The 12,740-nt window shown below is 33.7% G+C and overlaps 2 protein-coding genes across 2 annotated transcripts in view; one reads left to right on the top strand and one right to left on the bottom strand.

The window, feature by feature from the left end:
- LOC129941832 (uncharacterized) overlaps positions 1-12,740 on the bottom strand; it is a 65,576-nt gene that overhangs the window by 40,239 nt on the left and 12,597 nt on the right. The gene's annotated exons all lie outside the window — the stretch shown is intronic.
- Positions 6,266-7,268, top strand: LOC129941841 (27 kDa hemolymph protein-like). The gene has a single exon (XM_056050593.1). It carries the CDS (start codon positions 6,327-6,329, stop codon positions 7,215-7,217), a length of 891 nt encoding a protein of 296 aa, XP_055906568.1. The 5' UTR covers positions 6,266-6,326; the 3' UTR covers positions 7,218-7,268.

Here is a 12,740-nt window from a genome sequence, read left to right as displayed (position 1 = left end):
AATGTTCACATTACAGCAGATTCTAGAAAACACCAAGAACATCAAATCGACACTCACCATCTTTTCATCGATTTCAAGGCCACATATGACAGCATCTACAGGGACGAGCTGTATAGACTCGTCCGTTTGTGCAGGATGACCATGGAGAATTCACAATGGACACAATTAACAGAACCTTTCGATGTCATTAAAGGCTTAAGACAAGGTTATGCTTTGTCATGCGATTTCTTTAACATCGTCCTTGAAAGAATAGAACAGAGCTACCACGTCAACACTTGAGGCACTATCTTTCAAAAGTCTGTCCAATTACTGGCATATGCTGACGACATTGACATAATCGGAAGAACTCAGCACTTTGTCAATGGGGCTTTGGTGAGTATTGTGGCAAAGGTTTCAAAAAAATTGGTTTCGCGGTTAATGAGGGAAAAACAAAGAACATTCTGTGATCAAGCAAGCAATTACAACTTAATGACTTCGTCTACTTCGTTTCGCTATAAACGCAAAACACAACACTAGCGCTGAGATCAAACGCAGAATAATTCTTGCTAACCGCTGTTTCTTTGTATAGCGACGAAGACTTAGCCATAAGGGTAAAAGCCCAACGACTAAGATGGCTGGGTCACGTATAGCGCATGGAAACCAATGCTCCGGCCCGGAAAGTCTTTGAATCCACACCCACAGGACAGCGCAGTAGGGGAAGACCGCGGATCAGGTGGCGCGCACAAGAGGAAGGTGACCTCACCCAACTTGGAGCGCGAAACTGGAGACATCTAGATAGGTACCGAGCTAGATGGAGAAGTTTGTTTGGGTAAGGCCCTAATTCACACAGGACTGTAGCGCCACCTTAAGTAAGTAAGTACGTGCAATATTTATATAAACCTGAAGAATTTATTGCGATTAGATTTGGAGCGAGGTTTTGACATACTTAATGTGATAGAAATGTAAAAATTAACATTTGACGCCCTCCGCAGATTACACTGTAATTCTGAGATCGATGTAATTATTTTAAAGGCAAAAAGTAATTGAAGAGAATTTCTACGTTAATTAGATTCAACATTCAAGGGATAACTTCGAGAAATATCAACAATTTAATTCAGAAAAACAAAATTGTATTAAAATGTAATGCAACATAGTGACCTTCTCTTAAACACGAAAATCTTTACAAAACTGATAAGAAATGGTTTTTGACCCAAGTATTAAGAGAAAAAAGAAAAACATTGACTTCAAACTATTTGTATCCTACGCAAAATGTTGCTATTAATATTTTGTAAAAGAAATATCTTTATACGGATACGAACGGGATCTTATCAGTGTAGATAGCATCCCAGGCTCTATTTTAATTGTCAATGATCCTCTATTATATTTCAATGCTTTTACTTTTCTCTGTTAAAGGTTCTGAAATTAAAAAAAAATTATTTAAATGTAATAAAAAGAATTCCAAAAATGTTTCGATATTTTTGAAATATTTAAATTAAATTTTAACAAATTTTGTTTTAAACATTCTCCAAATTGTTAAAATGATTGTAAAAGTTTTTGTTGACAAAAATAAAACCTAATCAAGAACAACCCAAATTTTGGCTTTTAAACAATAATTAGGGAATATTCAAATCTTATGAAATCGAAGAAAGAACTTTAACACATTTGAATTCCTTTAACTTACAACCAGCCAGCAAACGCACCACCTAACTCTAAATTTAAATTATTGTGACATCAAAATTTAACACAAAAAAGTATCTATCTTGTAGTTGCCTATATACTTATACTATCTATCTATCTATAGAAACCACGCATAATCACAATTGAGCTCTTGCAAAACTCTGTAACTCTGTTGCCTTGAAATTTTTTTCGTATCTATTTTTATTCGAGTTGACTTTATGATGCGTTTTAATGTTCAGCCAGAGACTACAATGCTCAAACGATGCAGAGATTAAAATATTAAATGATATAGTGGTGATATCTACATTGATCGTCATGCAAGCGTTCATTCTGTCTCTAATTTAAGTTCATATTATACCTACAAGTATGGTATGCACACTTTGCTATTTAAATATTTTATGTAGCACTACTTTAGTACAATTATTTTTATTCCAAGTACTGAATTAAAAATAATTTTTTAAGTACGTATAATTCCACTTCCAAGCGAAGAATGTCATTAAAAAAATATTGTAACCTTAATCAAGTGACGCAGAGTGTATTTGTATTGAAGTTAGCCACTTAAACTATTATATTATATTTTATCTATTAAACAAATAAAAAGAAAATACAATAACAGCTAAAAAACGAGTTGAATAATGTTTGGAATGCATGGACATAAACACATTGTACATGCTATTTTTTAAACTAGTGTTTAAACGTATGTATTTCTACTATCTAAAAACAACTAAATGCATTCACCTTTAATCTTTCTGTTTGTTACTTATTGGTCTAGTCAGATATATGAACAAAAATTAAAAAATTGAAAAATCACAGTTTTTTAACTGGTTTCTAGCTTTGACTTTATAGATTGACTGTAGAAAAGCAACAAAGAAAGCGCTTGGAAATTACAATGTTTCAAAATAAAAAAGTTAAACGTCGGATATTATGTATCTTTTTGCAAATTGTGCCGAAAACATCTTCATAGAAGCCTTCAGAACACAATAGTAGATCTAGAACACAAATTAGTTTTATGCAAAAATAAGTTCTTGGAGAGTCATGTGCTTCAAGCTGATTTTGTTGTTTAAATATTTTCGAGAAATTATTTATCAAGCAATAATAAAACTGAGCGAACAAGTAATGATATTGACTTCATGCTAATTCTCGTTTACTCACAAATATAAAAAAAACTCTAAAAACTAGAAAAACTACAAAAATACTGATACTGATTATTTAATTGCCTATTTGGTCATAATCCAATAATACCATTTAATAATGTTTTATGTTAAGGCATAACCCTTGCACCAAGCTTTTTTGCAGTGAAATAATTTTATAACAGTTTTTGTTTTGTTGATATATTCAATGTCCACTTCTTTTTATAGTCTAATCACAATGGCGTATAACTTTAAACAGCTTATTGTTCAGGGCTTAACAATTTACTAAATATTTTATAAAAAATATTAAACTATTAAATTGCGAATTGCCTTTATATTACAAATTAGACATCCAAACATGTCTAAAAAGTGACAGTACGTGAAAATAAACGAAGCAAATACGTTTAAACGAACCTAATAATTCCCAACTGTTGACTGGACCATTCCATCCACTACTCTTATACGAATAATTTCTAAAAGTTAAAGTAGCAATTCCGTGGTTTTTAAAATTAGGTAAATCATCTTTTAAGCTTAGAAAATTGGTTAAAATTACTTCAACATTGTACTAAACCGTTTAAAATTTGTCTCCAATATTTATAAAATTAAAAAGGAACTAACAAGTGACCAAAGGTCCCCAAAGATCCCATGTCACTATAAAATGTTTCTATGATTTGTTTTCCAAAAATTACCATTTTCAGGCTGTAACTACATTATTTATAAATGCTACAATAAACCTTAGTCAAACTTTAATGGATGAAACAAAATAACGCTTCAGGTTTGTGTGCGTTACTTTGGGCCTGCTTCGAAGTTGCTTTGAATGACACTTCCAATATGACATTTCTAAAATGGCACTTCTGTCAAAAGCAGCTATTATTTTGTTCTCAAAATAAAACAAAAATATGAGTTTTGAAATCGAAAAATTTAAATTTATCGCGGAAGTAGCTTACACAAAACACATCCTATTATAACCAATGTGAATCCCTCCAAAAGTAAATGCATTTTGTTTGATGACTTTTTACAGCTGTTCAGATGTCAGACAAAGCTAATTTTCAGCAAATTTGAACTAGAGCTTCCGTTTGGAGTCACATTATGTAACATTACGTTCTTTTCCTTAGGATTGTCAAATAAAACGTGAGGTCATTGTGATAGCGTGCATTGAATTCTTATGGCTCGTAAACGTCAAGCGAAGCCTAAGCTTAAGCGTGTTAGTGTTTCAGCCATTAAGACAATAATATTTTCTACAAAATACCTTTTCTTTTCTACGAATAAGCGATTAGAAACTCTATAGCTGTCTAAAAAATTGCCAAATGTCGAAAATATCGATCTCTCACATATCCTAACATATCCTAACATCTGTTAAACGAAGTTGTTAAACCATAATTGTTGTTCAGTTGAATGTCAGAGATTACAGAAAATGGAGTGCTTAGCTGTAGCACAATGCATACAAATTGGTTAAATATACTACAATAATGGTGATTCTGCCACAGCCACATATTGTGCTTCAAGAGGAGATTATGGTTTACATTTTCCAGCTATCCAAGCAATTGGCAAAAATTGTTGTGTGTCGTTTCGCTCGTAAAACTGAAAATATCGCTGCTGTAAGTGAAATTGTTGCCGAAGACCCGAATGTGTCGATTCCTCCTCGTTCTCAGGAATTAGGACTTTCTTACAGCACATTATGGCGTATTTCGCATTCGAATCTACAACTACATCTTTATAAAGTCTAGCTCACAAAACAGCTTAATACCAGCAGACCATCTACAACCTCGTAGATGCGTCAAATGGGTTTTTGAAAAAAAAGCTGTGGTTGGCAATTTTTTGAACAAAATGTTCTTCAGCGACGAAGCACATTTATCACTCGGTAGTTATGTCAATAAACAAAATTGTAGTATTTGGGATTCTGAGAAACCTTAAGTAATTCAAGAGAGGACATTACATTCACAAAAAGTTACTGTTTGATGCGCTCTTTGGTCCGGAAGAGTGACTGGACCTTACTTCTTCGAAAACAACGACGGAACGACTGCAACCCTCAATTTTTAGTGTTATGGTCATATGAAAACCGACTCTTTTTGCCTGCTATTGAACAATGCGACTTAGAAAATATGTGGTTTCAACAAGACCCCACACAACTGGATATGGCTTTATTGCAAGAGACATTTCCTGGCCTTGTGATTTCTCGTCGTGGTCACCAAGATTATGCTATTTAACACTGCTGGCCTTTTTTTGGCGGGCGGGCGAAGCGAATAACCGTGTTTATGCAGATAAACTTTTAACTCTTGAACACTTAAAAACCAACATTGGTCTTGGGCTAAGACAACGCCCAATATGCGTCAAAATGTGGGCGAAACTTACCTCAAAAGAATCGAACCTTTTAACAATTCTCGTGATGTTCATTTAAAATGATGTATGGTTTCACACGTAATGTCAACGTTCAAACTTTACAATGAAAAATAAATATCATGAAAAAAAATATTTTATGCGTTTTATTTACGTTTACTTTTGAAACGCAAAATGGATAACCCTAATGGTTATTAAAGAATGAAAGATTTTTAGATCCTCAGAATTGAAAATTTGAATTTTATTTATAACCTTTACAGACTAAAATAGTAACATACATTCAAAAAAAACTTTAAAGCCTTCTTCGAAATATAATAATGGCGGTATGAACATTCGTACCAATTTTCATCAATATTGGTATTAATCGGAAGTGAAAACTCTATGTTCAACGGGCTATAATAACAAGATTGTGTTGTTTACGTTAAAACTTATTAAGTTAATGAACCATGAGTCGTTATTTATGAAAAGGGAAGTAATATTAAATTTCTGAAATGCTTATTTAGTTATACTCAAATCTATTAATCCAATAATTTTTGTAATGATTTGTTTGAAATTATAATGGTGATCAAGGTCGCTTTATATTAATTTATTTTTATATTTATTTTAACTGAATTTAATTAATTTTAGGAATTCAAACTTACATCCATTTTGGTTGCATAAAATAAAAGTGAGACTCATTAACACAATCTTGATGAAAGTAGAAATTTGACTTCCGAATTACTTCCAATATTGATGGAAATCGGTGCAGTCTTCCAGAGCATCATTTGTAAAGAAACAATTAAAAGAATATCAGAATAATCCACATTTGACATTTTTCGAAACCACTGTAAAAAGACTTGTGTTTGTACAAACTTTCATCAATATGCAAATTCTTCTGAGGTGACTGGACTATTAGACATTTTAGCGTAAACTTTGAACAGTATTTTAATTAATCAGCTAGAAGGTAGTCATTGAATACCAATACACTTTTTATGATGTAGAACAAGGCACCTTTGGTCACTACCTCAGCTGGAACGATATTGGTTTTATGTTTAGATATGCCACCATTTGTTTTTAATCAAACGTGATAAGATTAAGATTACAATTAAGTTCAATGTTCATTTCTTCAGTAACTCAATTCAATTTTTCATAAGGGAACAAAAATATTGTATTCAGTATTTCGGTTGCTCTTGTTATGTTGATATATTTCTATTTGTTCTAAAAATGCATAGTTGGAAATGGATTATACCTCTCGCGATAGCGTTTGCTTTAATTTTGAATAATCAATCAAATGCAGTGCCACAGAATGCTCTCGATTTATTGAAGAACAAATTTCTGCCAGCTGAATTTATGGGTAAAAATTTCACAGCCGATGATGCTAAGAAACTCTTGAAGGACAGGTGTCGCAAAGTATCGGGAGATAATGAAACAATATTTATTCAGGCACACAAAGGTGTTCTCGATTTCATAAAGTGCATATCTAGTCTAGGCGATTTGACAACAATCCAAATGGAAATAGAAATAGCCAAACCCATCGGAGAATTGGATACAGTTTTCCAGAAGTACTGCAAAAAGCAGAACCAAGTGGAACTTTGTTTCAAAAACTTAGAGGTTAAAATCCACCCATGCCTCAATGAGGAAGAAAAAGCACGTCATTCTATGATATCCCGAGTGGGTTCAAAAATGCTCAAGTTCGTATGCGGTAAGGGAGGTGATCAAATTGCCTTATTTTTTGCCGAACAAGGCCCAGAGTGTCTCGAGGAGAAAAAGGATGAAATTAATAATTGTATGAATGAATCATTTGCCGAGTATATTCCAAAGAATGGTCTTCCAGATATCAATAATCAACCCCAAATTGTAATGGGCAAGAAAGAATGCAAAGATATTGAGAACTTTGAAAAATGTGTTTTATTCCATCTGGGAAAGTGTAACGACATAACTCCTTCCAATATTATCGAATCAGTGTTCAAATATGTGAAAAATGAAACTGAATGTAATGCTAAGCCAAAACTTATGACAATGACTGATCGAAGTTCGGGTTCAATGATCAAGACGCATATTTCAGTTACTGGAGCTCTCTTCTTGGTCGTTTTACTAAAATCTATTATAAGCTGATTGTATTTAATATGTAGTTCCAATTAAATAAAAAGAACATATTTTTATATACTTCACATTGTTTCATTCTATTGACCGCAAAAATATTCGCGGCCATGATAAGAAGAGTTTCGTAATTGTTTATTATTATTAGGCACGACAACAACCAATACAAATTTGGGTAAAGTATGTAATTAATAGTGTTTTTGATATGATTAGAAACATTTAAGAAAATAATCGGCTTGAGTCATCTATCGTTTGCTTATTGAAGATGGAACTGAAAAGTACATGGAATAACATTTTGGGTTAATGATTTCGTTGTTCCACTTTTTAAATAGGATATTTAGTTTCGTATCAGCAGCATACCTACAAGACTCAATGATTAAACTTCTTTAATTAAAATACTTCACACTTTTGTGTGACATTATAGGTTCCTATGTTCCTGTTTAATACTTGAAGTGGCTAAATAATTGTGATAAGAAACCTAAATTCTTAATCAATCAAGTTGATAACAAAAGAATTTTCTCTCACAAGAGACAACATTTGTTTGTTCCCATTCCCTTTAAAAAAGACGCTTTCGTCAATAAATTCTCAATTTACTTGTGGCCTGTAAAAGACTAATTTAGTTTTGTAGAACATATGTCTGCCTGTGCAGCAAATTGACACTAAATTTTACTCTATTTGCCTCGTTATTCTTTTTGTTTTAACATTAACACATGTACTTCATCGAGCAATTTTAAATGCTGCCAACGACCCGACCCGCCTGCTGCACAATGCTTGCTTTGAGTTCCGAGCATCTAAAAGAACATCAGATTCTTATAAACATTACATACCCACCGCATCGTCAAGAACAGCTGTGGAGTAGTTTTTTCAATGATTAGAAGATCTTTTTCAATAGTATACCTCCTAAAGTGTTTGTCTTATTTTTCCCGAAGAGTACTTTTAAATTGCTAAATATTTAGAAATGAAACTCTGATGAAACTGACGTCAACTTTATGGTATTTCTCAAGGAATACAAATGACATAACTTCAATTACAGAAACAAAACCCATCCGTTCTTAATACGCTGTTGGCATAGTAATTTTCAAAAGTATACCTTGAATAAATGACTGGTCACTGCTATAAAAAGGTTCACAATAGATTTAGGCAATGTTGGAATAAAAACCGACTTTTATTGAATATTGACAAATACATTTAACCAATAACTGATTCTTACAAAGAGGCTGTAAGAAGGATGAAATGTCAATTTTGACATTTCTATCATGCTAAAAGATGTTATTCTGGACTTAAAATTGACGTTTATTTTTGAATACAGCTCTCGGCTTTGTAAAAAGATTTGTGGCTATGTAATTCATTTCACCCTATCTTGTAAAAGAATGTAGTATATAATCTTTTATAAATATAATCTTTAACGCCTTTAACTTTAAGACTACAAATGGAACTGAGAACCTTAAAAAAAGTTAATAAAATTAATCAAACATTTTTCGAACTCGATTTTGTTTGTTCTCAGAGATTGATTGTTTACTATTTTCGTATATTCCAAGCTCGACTGCACTAAAGGAGACTCAATTAGGCGTTTTTTTTATAGGTCAGAGCCTAGGCTGAATTGTCAAACAAAAAATTGGGTTCTTTGTTGTCTCGTTGAACGTTCAGAGCTTCAAATTTGTGTTTCTTTTTTCGTTCTGATCGTGTTCAGAGCACGCTCTATGAGCTCAGAATAAAAGAACTGAGCAGACCGAGTTGAATGCCGAACACAACCATTTGACGGATGAAATTGAAGAAATGTCAAATAGTGACAGCTTAAGTATTCAGGTGTGTTTCAAAAATAATTCTGAACGTTCAGAACACGCTTTGTTAAGAGAATGTTCAGAGCATGCTCGATATGCTCAGATTCTGTTTAGAGCTCTATTCTGAGTTAAAAAAAAATACACCCATTGGGTCGCACCTTCTTTTTCCGCAATTGTGAATCTTGGGGGAAAATTTGAGCCAAAAACCCAAAACGTGGTTTTCGCGAAATTATCGTTTTTGGCCGAAAACCTACATCGAAAGCTCAAGTTCTTCCACATTTTTGGTAAACTACAAGTTTTCGTAAACCACAAGTTTAATATAAAACCACTCGAAAACTAGCAGCAATTCAAAGTTGAACTAAACAAACAAACCTTTCTAAACATTCAGCGCTCAAATTATTGTAAACAAAACAATTGATGGCTGTAAAAACAAGTATTTTATTTTGAAATAAGTTTGGTCGTGGTAAGTAATATTATTTATACAATTTCCTTACAAAGTAAGAATTATTGCTTTATGTTTTTATTTACAGATTATGGAAAAGAAAAAAAAGAAACTTTGGGGGAGCTGCGTGGCAACAGAAAACACTGCGGAACAATTTGCCAAGGTCGAGAATAAAAGCTCTTGTGATTATTTGCACTACTGGCGGTTCTTTTATGATCCTCCAGAGTTTTAATCGCTCTTTGTCAAGCGAGGAACCGGAATTCACTATGGCTACTGGCGTGACGACCCCAAGGACGAGGAAGACTTGCTCATAGTTTGTAATGACATCTGCAAGGAATGGGTCTTCATACTCGTCGCCACAAATATGTTCAACGCTTTCGCTTACTACCTGGAGAAAGACTCTCCGGTAACACAGTTCAATTAAAAGGGTTTGGGAGATATGAGAAAGGCGATAAGTTCATTTTTGAAGGAGAATAAGCAGCGGGCTAGAAAAATTTGCGCCAAAACATTCCACGATTTTCCCACAATGTGGCAATCGTTGTTCCGGTAAATAAAACCACAACAGTGGGCTATCGCACTTGATAGACAACGATGCTTACACCAAGAAGATCCTTAGTGCTTTGGACAAGCCAGGCGAGCCCTCAAAGGAAGAAACCAAAGAGATAGTCATGGAGGAATTGCAGATCATCATAACAGCTTCAATGATCGCTTTGGATGAATTGACCTTTTCTGCTCCGGTCATAAGGGCCTACACGAAATCGTTCATAATCTTCTCAACTCTGCCTATAATGGCTGAAACACAAACACGCTTCAGCTTCGGCTTCGCCTGACGTTTACGAGTTCAGCCATAGGAATGGAATGCATGCTATCAAAATGGACCTTCGACCTCACGTTTCATTTGACAATCGTAAGGAAAAGAACGTAATGTAACGTGTGACTCCAAACGGAAGCTCTAGTTCAATTATCTGAACATTTGCTTTGTCTGACAGCTCAACAGCTGTAAAAAAATGTCAACAAACAAAATATTTACTCTTTGGAATGATGAAATAATAGAAATGTCATTCAAAGCAACCTCGAAGCAAGCCCACCGTAACGCAGACGAAGCCAAAGCTGAGGCTTGATTGAATTTGTTGTCAAAAAAGAAGGAAATGTTTTAGATAAAATGAATTTTAATTGTAACAGTTTTGTTTTTTTGTTGATTCTATGATTTTTTTAAAACACAATTAGCTTCTCTTAGTGAATTGTTCGGACCGGTCGAAGAAAACAAAGAAGTTGGCTGCAGGATGCAGCCAATCGAGCTTGTAGTTCTTGTCGGTTCATGTCGTGAGCCCATTCCACCCGTGTCCGCAGAACTTCAGTTGAAACTCTTCTTCGAGACGAGCTAGTGTTACGTTAAAATCAATTTGAATTGGTTAGAATTCATTTTATTTTCGGGCTTCCGAAAACATTTTGTCGAAAACCCGGTTTTGGGTTTGGTGTAAAAATTCTATAAGTGATGTGCAGATGAAAACGTGAGCGTTGTTCACTTAATTTTTAGAGGCGAACAGGAAAACAACAAATAATGATGTAAGTTATTAAATTTAATTAGTGTTAAACAACAAAAAAAAAAATACAATAACTTTTATATTTATGCTAGGAGCAAATCAATCAATTCAAAACAAAATGATATGCTGCTCAATAAAATGTAGGAAAACCCTGAAACACTTCACTCATCTGTCAAAATTATGTTTAGCTGTGTTCGAAGTGATGTAGTTCTCAATTGTTTCGGTTTTTTTTTGTTCTGAGTTCGGTAATTTAATTATGGATACCATCTTTTGTTTTTTTTCTTAAAAAATTACTCCTAACATACAAACAATATTTAATAAAGTTTTTAAACTCAACAAATTGTCATTTTCATTCGAAAAGGGGTTGAAAATAATTATTCATTTGCAAAACTAGAACACCGTCCTATTGTAATTTTTTCTAGGATTTGTTGACATATTTCGTCTACCTTGCATTAGTCTTTTCAATGAACGCTTCTTTTTTTCGAAATGTCACCACTAATTCGAAGTGAAAATTCATTCGGGTGGAACTCACAATAGCTTTTAAATTCCGAGGGGACCAATAATTTTGTGGGTGAAATATTTTCCGGGTGAAACTCACAATAGGGCTGAGTGGTTTTATTTCAAATCATAAATCATATTGGATATTAGCAATTCCTATCATGAATAAGGTGGTGTGAAAAAAGCCCAAGTAAATTAAGACGTTTTTTCGAAAATTGGTTAGTTGGAGGTACATAACATAACTATTTATACGCTGACCGCTGTAAATTTACTCCCCAAAACAATTGTTGATCTTATACAGGTGCCGTAAAATAAGGCAAACTGATATAAGACTAACTTTCACAAAATTGGCATTATTCCACTTTACATAAATGATATAAGGCCAATTTTCAGTAGTAAGAAATAAGACTAAATTATTTTGAGAAATAAAACTAATTTATTTCGTGCCGTAAAATAAAGCCAAATGAAATAAGCCCAAAATTTCAAGAATTGCCCCTATTTCACTTTTGGAAAGTGTAATAATGCCAATTTTGATCTTAATACAATTAAACATAGTGAAATGAAGCCCAATTGGTTTTATTTCACTTTCAAAGGTGGGGTTTGCCATTTATGCAAAGAGTATACACTTAACTTCACTCCTAACTCACATCATATAGTGTGCCCAAGCAAATGGGAATCCAAGTGCAATAAGTCCATGTTTTCATTGAAAGTTGGTCTTATTTCACTTGGCCTTATTCCACGGCACCAACTTATTTTTACGGTGAGATATGTAAGGGGTCCATGCATCCTCCCTGCTTTGGTACACTACGAGGTGTGTTCAAAAAGTACCCAGAATTTTTTAATTTCGCGGGTCTGGAGAGTCCGAAGGTCAAAATTTGTTTTGTATTTTGGTGGTATACATATCTTCAAAGTGTGATGCAATTTTTAGCTATATTCAGTGTTTACTTTGTCTGTGGTAGTTGCTAAAGTTCGACGTGTTTTTACGAGCTTGGCGATTTTTGCTATTGTTTTAACAATGTTTGACCAAAAAAACCATCGCATGAACATCGCTCAGGAGCTGTAAAATGACGTCAACGACGATCCAAGTTTGCTTGAAAGGGTCATAACTGGTGATAAATCATGGGCGCAAGGTTATGATATCAAACTAAGGCACAATCGTCCATCTGGAAGCATCCAACGTTACCAACGAAAAAAGCACGTCAAGTTCGATCAAATGTAAAGGTTTTGCTTACTGTTTTCTTCGATTTTAATGGCATAGTGCATCAAGAGTTCT

The sequence above is a fragment of the Eupeodes corollae genome, chromosome 1 (assembly GCF_945859685.1).
Source record: "Eupeodes corollae chromosome 1, idEupCoro1.1, whole genome shotgun sequence".
Lineage (NCBI taxonomy): Eukaryota > Metazoa > Arthropoda > Insecta > Diptera > Syrphidae > Eupeodes > Eupeodes corollae.
The sequence above is the reverse complement of the archived record's forward strand: the minus strand, read 5'-3'. Positions and strand labels throughout refer to the sequence as shown.